Genomic DNA, 20,432 nt, shown 5'->3' on the forward strand with positions numbered 1-20,432 from the left:
GATGAAACTGAAACTGAGTTGGTGTGGTATCATATGGTATCATATTTGGTATCATATGGTGTGGCCATATGAAACTGAGTTTTGATGCTCAAAACTCAGTGAGTTTTGGGCATCAAAACTCAGTTTCCATAGTTTCCTGTGGCCATCAAAACTCACTGAGTTTTGATGGCCACAGGAAAATTTTGAGTTAAATTGTCATGATTTTATTTTTCTGGGGAAAATTGTGTCATGATTTCTCTTTTTTAGAGATCACTTGTATCAGAGCAATATTAATTAAGCAATATTGGATTAACTGTCCATTCTGAACTACATATACCTTAATGATAAATAACATATAGTTCCATAATTCAGTTTGAATTCTATTGTCTGACGAATTCCACACTGCTGAAGTATTTGCCGGGCGCCTCCGTAGCCAGGTGGGCAGGAGCAGCAGTGCTTAGCACACGCTTCTTGATCAGACCGGGGTTCGAGCCCGTGACCACCAAATACGGAGGGTGCGGAAAGGTCAGGAAATGACCACCACATATCCCCGGAGCAATATGGCATTAGTTGCTAATGCTCCTAAAAACCAAATAACAAAACAAACAAGTATTTGCCAAACATTTGTCAAGGATTGAGACTATTGATATGGAGCCTTTGGTTTCATTTCCTGGTTTGAGATCTGTTGATCAATGAGGATGACCAAATTCATATTTGCAACTTATATCTGAGACTGGGCATTTCAATCAAGTTAACATACTTCTGGTATTCAAAAAAGGTGACAAGTGGTCTGTATAAGATTTCAGACCACTCCTCAGCAAAAAAAAACTTTCTAAACTATTTGACACAGTAGTGCATAAACAACTTTTCAATTTTTTTCAAGCCTTACATATATCAAAATGAACATGGCTTTGATTGTGGAAAGTCAGCATGTATGTATGTAAGTTTTCTCTGGGAGTCCTATTGCTGTTATCTAGGGTTACATTGCTGTTGTGGCTAAGGAGCTGTATAATACAATGTTCCAACAGTGTTATCATCCACCAAGTGAAGCCTGAACCATTTATCCAACTCTGTGTATATGTATATGTATTCTCTGTGAACATATTGCCGCTAGGCTGTTACGTAGGGTCACATTGCTCTTCTGTCTGAGAAGCTATATAATGCAATGTTCCCAGTGTCATTAACAACTTTTTATCCAACTCAGTGTATATGTTTGTGTGTGTTCTCTAGGAGCCCTATTGCTGTTAGGTTGGGTCACATTACTCTCTGGAGTCTGAGGAACTATATAATGCATAATGAACTTATTGCTGCTAGGCTGTTATGTAGGATCACATTGCTCTTGATGCTGAGGCTATATAATGCAACGTTCCCATAGTATCATCATCTACCAAGTGATTTCTAAACCTTTTATCCCACTCAGTGCAATACTTCACAAAATATGTGGTGTCATGTTTCATAATCTACAGATTATGAAATCAATGATTGGATTATGGACTGGGACACAGTGCTTTATTATTAGTAGTAGTGTTGTTCTTACATTATTACTGATTGAGTGGATCCACCCCACGATGAATATACTACCAAGTGCACAGGGTGGCTGTTATGTGTCGTGTTACTGTATATCTAGGAACTCTGACTATTCTATGGGTATTCAGGATTGCAACTTTCTGGAGTTCCTTGCATATGTTCTCTGGGAGATCTGGTGCTGCTAGGGTCTTTGGTACCATACAATTAACACTATACACTACGTTCGGCTATTATGTTCTGGCTCTTCAAGTGGCATGATATCTTCTTGGTTATGCAGCTGGTCATAATCTTGTATATTGTTGGGATACAACTGACAGGCCTGTCTGGATTCTATTGGGTCTTTGTGGGGTTATTATTTTTATTATTAATTAATTTATTTTTGTTTCTTGTACTTGGCATATAAGTCTTTAGTCTTGCTTTTAATTTTATGAATTAAATCAGCATGCTTTTTTAAATATATTACAGGACATTTCATGTGAAGATATTACTAATTCAATGTGCATTGGACTACACGTAATTCAAATATCTTTCATATGAAATGAGAAAATTCACAAATAAAAAGAATTTCAATTATATAGTGTTTTTTTTTTTTTTTTTTTTGTTATTGTAATGCTAACTCAAATAATGATCTAAGTGAAAGAATGCTAAATTCCTTTTGTTAAAGAAAATAACTAACCCAGCAAAAAAACAGTCAAAATTTAGTCTTCCAAATTTTTCATTCATTCCAGATTCTTTGTATTTTTGTGAAGTGCATAAAAAAAAAAAAAAAAATTATTAGTGGCTCTGGTTAGCAGGGAAATGATGCAGTGTTCATAGGATCCAGACATAAAACAATAAATAAATAAAGGAAAAGAATTAAATAAAAATTAGAACCGAAGTTAAAAGCAGTTCAATTCATTCATTATATAGAAATCTAAAAAACAACAGTTGAGATCAGTCGAAATGACAGATGTAAATTTATGGAGTTAAGGTCAAAAAAGTAATATTTAAAAATATAATGGCCAGACACTGCTTAAAATGCAGTCTAGAAGGATATTATGACAGTGATGTGTGCCATTTGCAATAAACATTAATAAATACAGAATTTTATGTAAACACTGCTGGATTGAGGTGGGTGAAAATAAAAGGTTTCAATACAGTGAGACAGGTGTACTGGCCTCATTGTACTGAAACCTGCTATAATTAGCCATCTGACCCCAGTAGTGTAAATAAAAAGTCTGTATTCATTAATGTTTATTGAAAATGGCATCTTAAACTCCTCCTAAGCTACATTATGGATGTTTGGCCATGACTTATAAAAATATTAAAAATTATTACTTATTAAATAATTTTATTTAGGTGAAAACATGTAAATTTCCATATTTTACCAAAAATGAACTGAAAGTATAAGTGGGGAGGAAAAAGAAAATACTGTGGGGTGAAAACGTGGGATTTGAACTGCGGAAAGAGAAAACGGCAGCATTTCACATTACCACATGGCTATAATAACTGCTTGTGCAGATTTGCCGAAACCTTTACTTATGTTATTTACTTTTGCTATTCATCCACCATTCTTAGTGGGTTTTTTTTTTTTGGATTGGAATAACAATAAATTATGAAAATTATATACTAATAATGTGCAAATTCATATATTGTCCAACACAATAACAAAACTTTAGAAAATGCTCCAGGAACACTGCGAATTTCTTTGCAATGTTCTGGCCTGTTTCTATGCCCTGAAAGTGGGGCCTCCACTGTCTATGCATTTTAACATGTAGCTGGAATTGCCATTGTCATCTATGGGAGTGTACACTCTGTATGTTACTACTCTGTGCCACTGATGATAGGCCAATAGCCTTGAAATGGTGGTGTCTGAGTGGTGGTACTCACTGAGAATAAGTAATAATAGTCTTCTCTATTAGTGAAGCGTTACTTATTTGAGATAGTGCAATATCGTGGCAACTCGTCGTGAAGGAAGAGCATAATATGAGAAAGAGAGCAAATGATGCCTACTGCAACAACTACTTTGTAGTTTCTTAAGAGTTGTCTATGGTGTATGTACACTGATATTATATACATAATAATATTTACATACATGACAAACAGAAATATATGTGCATGTAAGTTTGAAATTTTGCAACTTAATGGTCCTTTAAATTGGAAAATGGAAGAGAATAATACACTGATGTTTCTATTTTATGTCCGAAACTTTCTGCAAATTCACCATGATTAATATTTTTTTTTTTTTTGAAAACAACAGGCGCAAAACACATTAGCATGTTTTTAAAATTAAAAAAAAAGTATAAAAAAATAAGTAATACAATCCATTAATAAAACAGAATTTAAAAACAACCCAAAAATTTTTCTAGAAATTAAAAAGAAAGTTGGGAACCTGTCAGATGACCACCACCATTTCTGCTACACTTTGGAGTAACATTGCCACCAGGTTGGGATGCTTAATTTGATTTGGACAGCAAAACTTTGCCAGGAATGCATTAACATTACTTTCCCTTAAACAATGATAGCAACAGAAATAAATAATTTTTAAATTTCTCAAGAAGTGTAATCTAAAATTGTTGCCTGTTAGTGATTCTTCTGAACACCCATTATAGATGTTGGCTCAAGTAGACCTGCCTAAGCACATATAATAGCATAAGGCAAAACAGTGCTTTTCATAAATGATTTAAAAACAAAATCTACTTTAAAGAGAAAGTAGTGTTAATGCATTCATGTTACAGCCTTTTGCAAGATCCTGAAATTATCAGGATTTGATGACTGCTCATCATTCTTATTCTTCAACTAATCAGGTGGAGCAATCAGATCTGTACCAATCAGTGAGATTCTAAAGTGGACTGTAATCAGTGAGATTTTCATGATGATGGTCAAGCACCTTTTCTTTGGCAGAACAGTTGTACTGTACTTCATATTCATTTTTTTTTTTAACTGTATATGAATATGATTGTAGCTCCATTGTACGTATCCATTAGCTAATAAAAACTTATGGTAATATTTCCTTGAGTGTTGAGTTACTGATCACTTCACCACCCAACCCATCTGATGTTCATAACAAATCTCTGTGGTTCATCTTTAATCATTATGAATGATTTGGCTCACATTTCAAGAATTCTGATAGTCTTTGGCTCACAGTGTTTTGGCTCACATTTCAAGAATTCTGACTATACTAGCAATGTAAAACTCTAGGATGGCCACAAAGGTTAGGAGGAGTTGCCATCTAATATTTTTATTTTTGAAAATAAATCTTTATTGCTTTCTGAATTGGGGGGTTACCACCCTTGGATGGTAACCCCCAATACTCTTCTACCCCCCATACTAAAATGAAAAACTTATTAGAACAAAGTTTGCTAACTGAGCAATCACAGCAAATTTTTCACAAAGTATACCTATACTACTTCTGCCTTTTAAACTGAGAACTATATAGCTGTTTAATATTTTGAAAAGTAAAACAGGCAAGTATGTACTGTAACTAAGTGAAACGTTTGCTGTGAAGGTATCCAAACACAGCTACAGAGAACACTGTTCCCTATTGCCACTTTCTAGCAAAGAAGTTTCTGCTAGCACAGTTGGTTGACAGAACAGTAAAAGATATTGTTCAGAAAAATGGAAAACTGCTTGTTTTCCATTTTTCTGAACTATGTAATACAGCTATGACCAAAACTTGGCAATCCAAATATAATAAATCATGTCTCTTCTCTGATATGATTGTTTTGTATACTGACTTTTGGACAACTGAAGGTGTTTTGCATGTCAATCACATAAAAAAAAAAAATCTAAAAGCCTTTTATTTTATTTCTGTATGGGATCTCTTGGATTGTTCATCCAACTACCTCATGTGGAATTTTGCACTTCTGTTTATTTTTTTGCCTCATTTTTTATTTTATACAAAGTCCTTAAGCCTTTACTCAGCTGTTTGCAGAACATCAAGAGTGTGCACCAAATGTAGTAAAATGAGGTCATCTTGTTAGCATGTCGTAAATTTCAAGAATGAGTGATTAAGCAACTTCTCAAAACAGAAGAAACCTTGTGCCCACCCCAAGTCCTCCAACCAAGGAGTGCTGAACTATATAGGGTGGCAGAAGAACATTCTTCTGCCACCTCAACATATTCAGCAACCCTTAGTGTCTTATCAGGTAGCAAAGAGAAAGAAAATTCTTTGCAGTATGCAGCTAGCAGGCAACCTAAACCTAACAGTACACATTTCTGAATATATAAACTTTAAACAGATTATTAAAAGATTAAAGATGCATCAAAGACTACAGAACTATTAATTATACTCAGCACTGTTGAGATTTTTAAGAACCTGCATTACAAACAAAGAAAATGCTGCACTGCATGAAAAGGTTCCAGTAGTACTGTATTTATTCACTTTTATTTTCACACAGTAGATGAAACTGTTCCATTAACATAATCATTTTGCAAGCCCTAAGAACTACCACTTGGATGTGGTCACTTCCAGATTTCCATCTTTAACATGACCCTGATTATACTGAATATGAAAGTCCTTAGTTATGGTTATTAATATTCACAACAAAGAAATTCTAGCTTCATTTATTCATTACAAGGAAGTCTGATATTAATTACTTTACACTTTTCATTTTAATTTCAGAAACCTTTAAAGTGAATTTTGGAAATTACTTATGTAATGTTTGTTAACTCAGCTTACCCTCATTTTATAAATTCCATAGACTGGCAGTTTTTTAACATCAGAAATATTATAGTAGCACAAGGAAAAAGTATATAATGGAGGAGTAAACCTCAACTTCCTTGGTGATGGAGAGCCTGAAGATATAGTAAACATACACATGAAAATAAACATCAATTTTGTTATGCACAATGATAGTCAAAAATGTGTGCTACCCTATAATATTTATGCTACTATTAATGTAAATCATTCCTTGGGGAAATGAGTTTGTAAGAGAACAATGTCAAGGTGAAAGTTTAATTCTCCTATGCAAAAAAAACCTCTTTGCCTACTAATATGCATTATCAATAGAAACTTGGAAACATTGCACAGAATGAATGTGAATAAATTTATGAACGTGAACAAGTTAAAATGTTAATAATAAAGCACATTTTATAGAAATTAGGAGAAAAAAAAAAAAAACAGCCTATAAGATGACAATAACAATACTATTAATCTTTTACATTTTGAATTACATTTTAGGTGGAACTGAAATACACGGTAATTACACATAAACATGGTCCTTCAGAATTGAAAATATCAATGACAACTAGATACAGGCTACTAAAATGTCATATGTTGGAGCTATTCACTATAGAATGATAAGATTTGGGCTTTTTCATCAGCCACACCTATTTCTACTTCCCAAAAAATTCATTTGCTGCTTCTACCATTCTTCCAATTCTACAAATAATTCAGAACTTTCTGAATTTCTTTCTCTGAAAAAATTTTCCTTTGTGTTTCTAAAGTAAATGTTTTGTAACTCCAGTTCACTTCACTTTTCTAGTTGTACAGACCCAACAAGTTGATGCTTTTACTATTGCTATTAATTTACCTACTAGAATACCTAACAATTCTTCACAAACAGCCCTTCAAAGTACACAGAGAATGTTAGTGGTCCTCTAGGTATCTCAGATTACAAGTTGGTGATGGTCTCTTCTCTAACAAAGCATATCTTCCATGTCCATTCTGATATGATCTGTATGATTTCCATTCCTCCTTTTCTTCTTTCCTCTTTGATTGGACTACTGTTTAAAACCTTCTGAACCTAATAGTTGCTCAAGATAATGTCAGTGAAATTATTCTTGGTGGGATGAAATCCTTAATTCCTCATCACAGCCCGTGTATTTACTTGTTCCACTATGACTCCCAGCAGTCCTGAAAATTCCCATTGCCTTGCTTTCCAGGCTGCTGCTCAATTGCATTTCAATAGAAGTAGTGCAAGAATCACTTTTACCACTGCCAGCGGCTGTGGCTAATCTATTAGTCCATGTATCCTCCGAAGCTAGCAGTTTTCCGATCAACCTAACTCTGCCTAGATAGCGTCAGCAAAAATTCTTGCACCCTTTCGATTTAAGTGTATCCCATCCCTGTAGAAGCAGTCTCTCCTGTTAACAAGTACAGACCAGGCTGAGAAAAATTCTACCCCTTGAGCCTTGCACAATCTCTCCAGTGCCGAATTGATCGACAAGGCTCTCATCATATACTCCCTCCTATTGTGTCTGGGCAGAATTGCAAACACTTTCAAATTTAACCCTAACTCACGGCTTTTTTTCAGCATTGTCTTGTGCTTGTTAAGTAATTCTGCCGGTCTCCTACTCTTAATATCATTGGTGCCAATGTACAACAATATCACCCTTTGTGCCCTTAAAGGATGATATCTGCCCTACAATGTCATCAACCTTTGCTCCTGGCAGACATATTGTGGATTTATACTTCACAACTGGGTTGTCATCATTGCAACAACAGGGTACCTGCCCACCACTAATCAGGAACCAATAAGCTTTGAAATGGTGTCATTTCAAATGGTTGCAGTTGCCATTGCAATGATGGCAACTGGGTTGTTATCATTGCAACACCAGGGTACCTGCCCACATACTGATGAGGAGCCAATAAGCTTTGAAATAGTGCTCTATGAGTGATGGTATCCGCTGAGAATAAGTAACAATAGTCTTCTCCTATGGTGAAGTGTTACTTATTTGAGGTAGTGCAATATCATGGCAACTCGTTGTGAAGGTATTAACAATATGAGATATACTTAATGATGCCAATTTATAACTACCTTAAGTAGTTGGCTAAGTACTGAAATGATGCAATTGCACTAACTTGTACATCAGTTAACTCTTTACATAACTTGAGGCTTTGGTCCTAAACTATAACGTAATCTATACATATTAGAATAATAAAATTTTAGAGCACAAAGCCTCAAACTATGAAAAATTAAAACAATGACATTGTTTAGGGAAAATTCATCATTAATACATAGCTGAATTTTAAGACAAACCAAAGTTTGCACATTAGGTATTATTATTATAACTTCTCATATTGTGAAATCCTTCGTGAGCTGCCATCCTCTTATATTTCAAATAAGTAACACTCCTCCACTGGAGAAGTTTGCTGCTACATATTCTTCATTGGATACACACTGTTTCAAAGCTATTTGTCATCCTTATCATAGTGGCATAGTATTTTGGGTCAGGCACCATCGGTGGCTTCCCACATCTGTGCCATATGTACTCTGTGTTGAAATACAGAACTACTGCAAAAGCCAGGAAAAGGGTAGTGTCTGATTTATGTAGTAATGTGTTTTGTTCTATTGTTGTCTGGCTACTCGCCGCAGAGCCCCTAGTGGGACATTACATTGCCCACCACCACCATTAGGTGATCCAGGCTGCCCATTATACTGTCTAGCTGATCTCCACCAGGGTCACCTGGGCTTTCTGAATAGAGACCAAGTGAAAAAAAAAAAAAAAAAAAAAAATAGAGAGAGAGAAAAATTAGGATGAGCGGGGGTAAATAACACGAGAGTGGGATTCATAGTCAGGAGGAAGACAGAAAGATGAGGTAGGTAGGTAGGTGAGGGACGAAGAGTGGGTTTTTCCCTAGATAGGGAAAAGTTGAAAGAGTTGCAAGGCTAAAGTGCCCACATAGAGATGGATGCCATTTGGCAGCTGTTTTCAATAATAAATCCAAGTGAGTATCCTATAATTAGTTTACTGGTCTTGATACTGGCTGAGCTATGACAGAATTGTCCTCCTGATCTCAAAAACACATGAAAGATTGCTGCACAAATTGGAACAGTGGATAAAGCGATGACTGAGTGGTTATCAATAGACATTGCCCTACTTGGGCTAATGTTAGTAGTGTTGCCTAATGTTCAGTGCTGTGTCTATTGTTGTTTTCAATATTTATTAATGATACTGATGAAGGCATACCAAGCTTAATGTCTAAGTTTGCAAGTGATAAGCAAGGTGGTTAATAAGGTATGCTTACTGCAACAAGATAAAAAAAATTAGGCAGATTAGCATTAGCATAGGCATATGATGCAAGAAAGCAAGCTTATTCAGCATCAGCCAAAAAAAAAACAAAAAAAAACACCACTCCCATTTCACCCCTCCATTCGTTCGAAATACCTGTCCAGCTGAGCCTTAAATTTGTTTAGACTATCAACTTCAACAACAAGTGATGGAAGTCTGTTCCACCAACCAACTACGCGGTGGCTAAAGGCAAATTTCTGCACATCTATCCTACATCTGTCTTTCCTCAATTTGAATTTATGCCCTCTCAGGTGATTATTCTGAGCAAGAGGAAGAATCCCATCGGCATTGAGCATGCTCAAACCATTCAAGGCCTTATCACCTCTATCAGATCACCTCGCCGGTGCCTAGTCTCCAGACTCTGTAATTTGCAAAACTTAAGCCTTTCTTCGTAAGAGCAACCCTCTGTTCCATTCACTAATCTTGTTTCCCTTTTCTGTACTCGTTCCAGCAGCTCTACATCCTTCTTGAAATGAGGCCTCCAGACCTGTATACAGTACTCTAGGTGTGGCCTGACCATTGCCTTATACAAGGGAATAATCACCTCCCTATCCCTGCTAGAAAAATTACTGTATATCATTGACCAGACACCATGAGCTACTCTTGCAGCTCGTCTGCACTGCTCAGAGAACTTCATATCTCCCTGCACAATTACCCCCAGGTCCTTTTCATTCTCTACCACTGTCAGTGTAGTCCCGCAGAGTTGAAGCGTTGCTCTGGGGTTACTGTTTCCCATATGTAGTACTTTACATTTGTCAATGTTAAACTTCATTTGCCACCTCTCAGCCAATCTGCTCAATCTTTCCAGATCCTGTTGCAGCAGCATAGCATCAGTAGTGTTCTTAACAACCCTGCCAACCTTTGTATCGTCTGCAAACTTGGACATTAAGCTTGATATACCATCATCAATATCATTTATAAATACAGAAAACAACAACGGACCCAAAACTGAACCCTGAGGAACTCCACTAATAACATTAGCCCACGTTGAGCAGTGTCCATTGATTACCACTCTCTGTCTTCTGCCACTCAACCATCCCTTTATCCATAGCAGCAATTTGCCTCCAATGCCACACTGCTCCAAATTGTACAGCAGTCTTCCATGTGCAACAGTATCAAAAGCCTTTCTAAGATCCAAATATATAATATCAAAGTTATTCCCTGCATCCAGTTCTTTTGTGACTACATCATAGTATCCAATCAAATTGGTCAGGCAAGACCTTCCCTTAACAAAACCATGCTGTGTCTGAGCTATAACTGAATTCTTGTCTAGATGATCCTGCAGTGCTTCTTTAACCAGTACCTCTATTAATTTTCCTGGAACAGAAGTTAAACTAACAGGTCTATAATTACTGTGTCAGCCTTTGATCCTCCTTTGTGAATTGGGGTTACATTTGCACGTCTCCAGTCTATGGGTACCTCCCCTGAGACCAAAGAAACTCTCATAATTATGGCTAGGGATTTGCTTACTTCCTTTGCTGGCTCCTCTAATATAACTGGATAGATCCCATCCACCCCAGGTGCAATCCCACTTCAATCAACAACCATCCTCAACAATTTCTCCTCCACTTTCCTCTCAGTTATTACAAAATCATCTAGCTCACTGCCACTGTTTACTTCCCCTACGACATTCCCCTTCCTGAATAACTCCTCATGTGTGAATGTAGATGCAAAATACTCGTTTAGTTTGTTAGGCACCTGAGCAGGATACTCAACTGTTGAACCATCAATATCCAGTGGACTAATCTAATTTATCCCTTTCCTTCTTGAGTTTATAGGTAAAGAACTCTTTTCTGTTTTTCTTTGCATCCTTTGCCAAGGATTTCTCATAATCTGCCTTTGCCTGCCTAATCTCCTTTGTGACTTGGTTACAGACCAACTTATATCTATCATAGGCTTCCATGTCACCCATTAATTTGTATGTATCCCATGCATTTTTCTTCTCTGCCACATGTCTCATTAGTTCATCTGACATCCATTTAGGCCTAAACCCTGAACAATATTTCTTAGTTGGTATGTAAAGCCTGGTAGCTTCCAAATTTAGTTCTTTAAATGCTTCCCATTTTGAATTTTCTGTTGGAAACATCAGTTGGTCCCACCGTATAGAATTTAAATACTGTCTCAGACCATCATAGTCGCCTTTACGAAAGCAAAAACCCTTCCCTTTACCTCTGATGGTAGTTACCTCCTTGAGTAAATCCCACTTCAGCACACTGTAATCACTGCCACCTAGTGGTTCCTGTATCTGCAGATTCATAATGCATGAAGAATCGCTAATGATAATCAGATCAAGAGTATTGCTCCCTCTAGTTGCCTCCCGAACATGCTGATGTAGAAAACAATCATCCAATAAATCCACAAAAGCCTTGCTAGTGTGTGAGTGACCAATCCACAAATTCCAGTCAATATCTGGGAAATTAAAATCCCCCATTATAAGACTCTCTGATTTAGTGGCCCACTCTATTTCCCAGTACAGTATCTTATTATACTCATCAGAGTCATTAGGCCTATAGCACACTCCTACTCTCAATTTTGATTTCCCTATGCTTATGTCACACCAAACTGACTCGACACTGCCCTGTCCATCAATGTTGACTGGCTTTACTTCCTTGGATTTTATGTGTTTCTTAACTAATAGCATAACCCCTCCTCCTCTCCTGTCCTGTCTATCCCTTCTATACACATTGTATTCCCCAAATTCCAGTTCTGCATTCCTTATATCTGTGTGACACCACGTCTCTGATATCCCAACAATATCTGCCTTTGATGTTTTGAGCAATACCTCAAATTTATTTACCAAACTCCTAGCATTGGTGTACATGCAAGTATACATGCACTTGTTCCTATTCTTAGCTGCCCTAACACAACCCATGTGTTTTCTTGTTCCGCGATGACTCCCAGCAGTCTCTGAAATGTCCTGTATCTTGTTTTCCAGGCTGCTGCTCATTTCAATAGAAGCAGTGCAAGAATCACTTTCACCTGTGCCAGTGGCTACTGTTAATCTATTAGTCCTTGTATCCCCCCAAACTAGCAGTTTCTAACCCACCTAACACTGCCTCGACAGCATCAGCAAATATTCTTGCACCCTTTCTATTTAAGTGTATCCCATCCCTGTAGAAGCAGTCTCTCCTGTTAATACGTACAGACCAGGCTGAAAAAATTTCTACCCCTTGAGCCTTGCACAAACTTTCCAAGGCCGAATTGATCGACAAGGCTCTCATCATATACTCCCTACTATCGTGTTTGGGCAGAATTGCAGACACTTTCAAATTCAACCCTACTTCACGGCTGTTTTTCAACAGTGACCTGTACGTGGCCCTCAGTCCCCAGCAGCTTTCACTCCACCTCTTACGGCAGCGAGAGGATCAGAGTGGAAGCAGAGGGTGCTAAGAATCTCTGGATATGAACAGGCTGCCATGCACGGAAACTGAACTTCGCCTGTTATAACGTAAGATCACTCATCGGTGAAGACAGGATATTAGAGCTGGAAAAGGAATTAGAAAATGTGAATTGGAATATCATCGGTTTGGCTGAAACAAGAAGAAGAAATGAATCACTTATAAGTTTATCAAGTGGAAATCTGCTGTACACCAATGGAAACAGTGAAAGGAGTGAAGGTGGAGTTGGGTTTCTGGTCCATAAAGATTTTAAAAACAACATTTTGGAATTCAAAAGTATCACCAAGTAATTCAAATCATCACCAAGGGTGTCAAGACTAATACTCAAGATTTCTAAGAGGTACAAGCTAAAGATTATAATGATTTATGCACCAACATCGAGCCACGATGATGAAGAGGTTGAAGAAATGTACACAGAAATTGAGAGTCTTCTAGATGAGCAGAAAACCCACTACACTATTATTATGGGGTACGTCAATGCTAAGGTTGGAAAAAGGCAAAACAGTGCAGAAAGAGGACCTATAGGAAATTTTGGAATTGGTGAAAGAAATAAAAGAGGTGAAAAACTTGTGGAATTTGCAGAATCTTGAAGATTGTCAGTAATGAACACTTTTTTCAAGAAAAGGGTGAACAGAAAGTGGACATGGAAGAGTCCAAATGGATTAACAACTAATGAAATCGACTTCATCCTCACTAACAGAAGATATGTTGTGAACGATGTTATCATCCTGAATAAGGTAAATGTTGGAAGTGATCACAGAATGGTAAGATGTACACTTGATATAGATGTAGGAAAGGAAAGGAAAAAACTGACTCGAGTAAATAATACAAAGTTCTTTGAGATAACAGAGGAGGAGAAAAAGCAGTATGTACTGGAACTTAAGAACAAGTTTGAGCTTCTGCAGACTGCTCAGGACCAAGATATCGACGAGGAATATTAAAACTTTCTGTAAGTGATAAAGCCCAAGAAACCTATAGGGAAAAAGAAATCCAAAGAAAAAAAAATTAGTCAAGAAACACTTGTCATGATGAACCGAAGACGATAAATGAAGACAAGAAAAACACTGACAGGGAGAAAATTGAGTATACTGAGTTATGCAAAGGCATTAGAAAGAGACTCAGAGAGGACATAAGAAGATTTAACACAAGAAAAGTAGAACAAGCATTAAGGGAAAACAAAGGATTTCAATTAGCAGCCATGACCAGTAATACAGAAAGACAAATGATACTGAAACTGAAGAATAGCGATGGTGTACTTATAAACAGCAGAGAAGGCATAATTCAAATAGCAGAAGACTACTATAGAGAATTATACAAGAAGCGAGGGAATGATGCTAGCAGTGGGGAAGATGGATTGCAAAGTAGCAACACATACGACATACCCAATATTCTTCCTGATGAGGTAGAACATGCATTGAAGAAAATGAAGAATCAGAAAGCCCCGGGGGAAGATGAAGTTACTATAGAGTTGTTAAAATTGGGAGGAGGAGACATAACACAAAAACTGGCAAGGCTCTTCACAAAGTGCATTAGAAATTAAGCAATTGAATAATGCAATCATAGTTTTGCTCCATAAGAAAGGAGATAAATCAGAAATTCGAAATTATAGACCAATTACAAGAACCAATTATAGACCAATTATAGAACATCTACAAGTTGTTCACAAGGGTCATTACTAACAGATTAGAACGAATACTTGATGAGAGTCAACCGAAAGAGCAAGCTTGCTTTAGGACAGGATTCTCAACTATGGATCACCTTCACGTAATATCACAGCTAATGGAGAAAACAAATGAATATAAAACACCATTATGCCTGGCATTTGTGGATTATGAAAAGGCATTTGACTCCATACAGCATAAGGCAATGTTTCGGGCACTGGAAAGACAAGGCATAGATACCCCATATATTATGATTTTGAAGAAAATATATGAGAGTGCTACCTCCTTTATTAGACTAGACAAAGACAGTAGCAAATTTAAAATTGAGAACAAGGAGACACAATATCTCCGAAGCTATTTACTGCTGCCCTTGAGAAAGCTTTCAGAAGATTAGACTGGTCGCAGAAAGGAGTCAATGTGAACGGAGAGTACCTAAACCATTTACGATTTGCAGATGACATTGTTGTCATAAGCCACGATCCCAAAGAATTAGAAGAAAATTTTAATCAGTTATGCTCAGTTAGTAAGGATTTTGGATTAAAGATGAATATGGCTAAAACAAAAGTAATGATGAACAAGTATGCCACATAAAGGGAAATAATGATTGAAGGAGCAGTAATTGAAAAGGTGGAGTCATATACTTATCTGGGACAAGTTATTAGCTGTAACAGTGATAAATGGATGGAAGTCAAGAGAAGAATAAATTTTGGATGGATAGCATTCAGGAAATATAGTCACATACTGAAGAGCAATATCCCAGTTTGTCTGAAACGTAAAATAATGAACCAATGTATACTCCCCACCATGACTTATGGAAATGAAACTTGGGCACTCACCAAAAGAATGGAAGAGAAGCTGAGAACTACACAGCGAAGAATGGAACGAATTATATTGGGAATCAGACTGTTAGATAAGAAGAGAAACACATGGATTAGGCAGCAAACTCAAGTAAAGGACATTGTTATCAAAACTAAAGAACTAAAATGGTCTTGGGTATGACACATAGCTCGAAGACATGATGACAGATGGACTAAGAAAATAACAGAATGGTATCCTAGAGGAGCTAGAAGAAAACCTGGAAGACAAAGGCAGAGATGGATAGATGAAATTCATGAGTTTGCGGGTAGTAAATGGATGGCCAGTGCTCAAAACAGAAGGAACTGGAAAGTTGCTGGAGAGGCATTCATCCTGCAATGGATTGAAAATGGCTGATGATGATGATGACCTGTACTTGTTAAGTAAGAGATGTAGCAATTGAAGTTTAACATTGACAAATATGATATGCATACAGGTATTACTTCATATGGGTAGCAGTAATCTCACAATATTTTCATTTTGATGAAATCCTTACCAAAAAAAATCTGAAAATTTGCTAAAATTATAGGACTATTAGCCTAAAATCTCACGCTAGCAAGATTCTTCTTAAAATCATATTAAACAGAATCAAGAAAACTTGAAGAAGAAATGCTAGAAGAGCAAGCAGGGTTCAGAAAAGCCAGAGATCAGATCTTAAGTCCATGACTGATTATTAAAATATGCAAAGAATTCAATGTTCCAGTCGTTTTATGTTTTATAGATTATGCAAAAGCATTTGATTGCATTCAACATGAGAAACTGTGGGAAACAATGACTAATGTGGGTTTCCCAATCCACATAATTCAGCTGATTAAGCTATTGATTAAGCATAATTCAGCTGATTAAGCTACCAGGAACAGGAAGGAACTGTGAGAACAAACATGGGAAACACAGACTTTTTCACAATAGGTAATGTGTCAGGCAGGGCTGTATTTTGTCACCTCACCTTTATGCCGAAGATATGATGTGTGAAGCTGTGAAAGATTTAGAGACTGGCATCAAAACTGTAGGACTGAAGATAAACAACCTTTGTTATGCAGATGATACTGTGCTAATTTGTAATTCTAAGAATCATCTTAAAGAAACTCTGAGGAGTATGTGAAGCAAGTAAGAAAAAAGGATTGTTTGGAATGTGTGTAAAACTAAAATTATGGTGATAATCTCAGTTCCAGTAAAGTGAAGGCTAATGGGCAAGATATCGAAGAAGTTGATGAATTTGATTACTTAGGGTCAAGAATAAATAAAAATAGTGACTGCTCAAATTATGTAAAGAGACGACAGGCAATTGCTAAAACAGTGGTCACTGATCTGATAAAATTATGGAGAGATCAAGATCTGCCCCTAAAGATGAAACTGAGAATCACTGATTCATTAATTTTTCCAATTGTCACTTATGGATGTGAAGGATGGAATCTGAAAAGAGTTGACAGAAAGAAAATTGAGGCATTTGAAATGTGGTGTTACAGGAGAATACTGTGTGGATTGAAGAAAAAATGAGTGGGTATTGAATAAAACTAGTAGGCCTAAAATTCTTCTTCATAGCATCAACAAAAGAAAACTCAAGTTTTTAGATCATATAGTAAGATGGGAAAACTTTCTGTCGAAGAATATAATGGAGGGAAAGAGGTGCAGAGGAAGACCTGCAACTAGGTGGAAGGATGGGATCAGTGAACTTTTGGGTATGACACTTTGTGATGGCGCTCGTAGAGCACATGATTGATGCAGTTGGAGGAATTTGTTGGTTGCCACAACAGCTCCTCAGGAAGCTATGTGACTGGAAGAAGAATCTTAGAATAACAGGTGTTATGTTACTCTGGGATTAATACACACTGACGACAGTGGAGAACAAAACAGACCTGAGGGTAACTGTGCAGGTAGATACTTTCTCTGAACTGTACATACAGGTGGCTAGGACAGCTCACAGAGGTTTGGTCAATGATATAGAGGAATATTGCCAGGAATATAAGGAGGCAATTATCCTGTTGTATAAGGAAATGGTTAAGCCATATCTTGTGTATTGCATACATGTCTGGAAGCCTCGTTTTAGAAAGGATGTGGATCTGTTGGAAAGGCTGCAGAGAAGGGCAAGGAGATTAGTGAGGGGAACAAAAGGTCACTGTTTGGAAATTAGGCAACTGCAAGAAGACCTTATTGTGGTGTTTAAGGTTTTGAATGGATTAAGTAAACTAAATGATTGATATTTAAATTGAGGAAGGGCGCCCTGGTTGTCCATGGTATCAACGTGTGCAGAAGTATTTCACAAGTTGTATCTTTTGATTTTCATCTCTTATCAAGGAATCCAGAAGGGAACTTAAACTTCTATACATTACAATTTGGACTCACTGAAGGCATTTTACCATGTTTCTTTCCAAGTTATTGAGGCTTTAGTCTGGGAAGGCTTTCCTTGTTCATTTCTTACCTACATTATTACTCTATAAGACAAATCTTCTACTATCCTTCACTTGAACGGCAAAGAGTACTACATCACACCTACTAGAGGAGTTCATCAAGGTGATTCATTGTCATTTCTTTTTAATGTGGTGGTAGGCTTATTGCTGCAGGGTCTGCCATCATATGTAGGATATGAGCTATGTGGACAACATCTTAACGTGATGGCCTTTGCCTTATGACTTATTACCTCCGGAAAATGTAATCCCCAAAGGATGTTTGATCATCCATGTAACTTCTTCAAGAAGCAAGGTATTTCCATCAATATGAGAAAGCGTTGGACTCTTTTGCTTGTCTCCCCCCCCCACCTCTGGCTGAGAGAAGAAGAGCAAAGTGGAACAGTTTCGTTTCATGATTGACACAACAGAGTTATAATCCTGTCAAGGTAAATCTCTTTGGAACTACCTTGGAGTTCAGTTTTTACTGGACAGACAAATATAAGTGGGATGCAACCTCCATGATGCTCTACTTAAACTTAGGAGGGCTCCCTTGAAGCTGCAGCAGTGTCTGTTTCCACTGAAGATCTTTCTGCTACTTTGTATTTACCATTTTTATTAGTATCATTTCTTGTGTTAGGGTGAGTTACTGTGGGTAGTTTAAACAAGTTAAACCTGCAGGTTAGAGCTGCTTTTCTTCAGTGGTTTCGGCTTCCGGAGAACACAATTACTGTTTATATCCATGCTAAGGTTGTGGAAGGTGGACTTGGCATTCCCTAGCTGAAGTGATTCATGCCAATTATCAAGCAAAAGCAATTGATTAGAATGTTATACTCTTCCCAATCCCTGGTATGTCATATCACAGATATGCCTGCTATAAAACAAAAGTTAACATCACTGAATAAGTTATTGGTTGTGTCTCCATTGTATGAAGGAGGAAGCGTTTTGGACTCTATAAGTAAAGTTAGAAACAAGTGGAGAGAGCTGCCAAACGGCTCCTATGATGACTATGCTCTAAGGAAGTCTTGTAAAGTAAAATCTCAACATCAATAGATCAGGGATGGCTCCCATCTCTTGTCTGGCCACAAGTTTACTGAGCTCATCAAGACCAGGAAAAATGCAATTCAGACATTTCCCACATCTCAAGGTAGGTCAGACAACAGGATTTGTAGAGTGGGGTGCCAGGCAATGGAGACCCTAGCTCATTTCTCCCGAAGATACCATTGCTCTCATGGCACTAGAATTAAGCCCCATGATGCAATTTACATTAACAGTATAACATTACTCCCAATCATCTATCACAAAAAAATTGGAGTTTCTTAAAGGAGCCACATTATCACACTATGGACGGGGCTTGTAGGCTAGACCTTGTGTGTGTTACAAGGATCATCAAATTGTGGTTATCGATGCACAGATTGTTGGTTATGGATATGACCTAGATGTCTCTTATCTTTAAAAGACTAGACACTATGATACTAATGTGAGCTTGAAAGATCTAATTAGAGCTGAAACAGGCCTTCAATCTACAGTTTCTACTGCTACAATCTCCTTTAGAGGGTTTAGAGCTATATACATTCTGTTTTTCTTCAGTCTTTGAGCTTAATGTCATCTGACATGAAAATCCTGCCATTTCAGGTACTTCAAGGAACATTCATCTGCTGGAGGATCCACCAGCATATGACATCTATGGAGCAATCACCTTAACAAAGCTGTCTGTCTTGGCTACACTTTGTCTTCTACCACAGCCTACATGGAAATATTGTAAAAAAATAAATAAATAAAAATAAAATTATTAGAAGGAATCAACAGGTGATGTGATAAGTGTTTGTGTTTTTTTTTTTTTTTTTTAGTAGTGGCATATGATGCTGTATAAGCTTACATCATTTGCCACTACTAATACTAATGTTAGTATATAAAGGATTTCACAATATGAAATGTTATAATAATAATCCATAGGTAACAATCCATTTGCATTAAATCAGCTTTCTGGCATAAAATTTTATTAGTCTGAGAAGTACACCTTTTGGTATCTTCATATTGCATAAATAAGTCATAACTGGGTCATCAGCAATTATATGTTTTGGTATCTACCTGCTCACCAATGAGAGGCCAAATAGCTTTGAGATGATACCATATGGATAGTGGTACTCAACTCAGAATTAGTACGAGCAGACTTCTCTAATAGGATCTGTTACTTATATGATGAATAAGGCCACTCATTGTGAAGGATTTCACAATTTGAGATTTTATAATAATGATGCCTGATGTACAAACTTCAGTTTGTCTTAAAATTCAACTATGTAGTAATGATGCATTTTCACTAAACAATGTCATAGTACACATAAAAGAAACAATGGAATATATACACATAATATTGTTTAATACCTTCATTTAATAAGACACATGAAGATGATGTATGAACACATGGATGTAATATTAAGGTATCAAGTTCCAATGGCTGTGCTGGATCAAGATGAGTTAATGTCAGTGTCACATCAGTTCGAGAGCCTTCAAGATCAGCTTTCACTTTAATGCTTCCATATATGTCTACCGCTGACTGAAAGCCGGGATAATCATACTGAAATAACAATAAAATCAAATAATATTAGCAGTGCTTTAAAATAACAGAAAAC

General features: G+C 36.9%; 1 protein-coding gene across 2 annotated transcripts in view; it reads right to left on the reverse strand.

Moving 5' to 3' along the window:
- LOC150084779 (AP-5 complex subunit mu-1-like) overlaps positions 1-20,432 on the reverse strand; it is a 222,972-nt gene that overhangs the window by 69,512 nt on the left and 133,028 nt on the right. For both annotated transcript variants that reach the window (XM_090375538.1, XM_090375539.1), the window contains 2 exons: positions 20,185-20,377; positions 6,167-6,282 (listed from right to left, as the gene is read on the reverse strand). In XM_090375538.1, the coding sequence (XP_090231664.1) occupies positions 6,167-6,282; positions 20,185-20,377 (309 nt within the window). The remainder of the gene's footprint in view (positions 1-6,166; positions 6,283-20,184; positions 20,378-20,432) is intronic.

The sequence above is a fragment of the Mastigoproctus giganteus genome, chromosome 6 (assembly GCF_048544385.1).
Source record: "Mastigoproctus giganteus isolate SK-2022 chromosome 6, ASM4854438v1, whole genome shotgun sequence".
Classification (NCBI taxonomy): Eukaryota; Metazoa; Arthropoda; class Arachnida; order Uropygi; family Thelyphonidae; genus Mastigoproctus; species Mastigoproctus giganteus.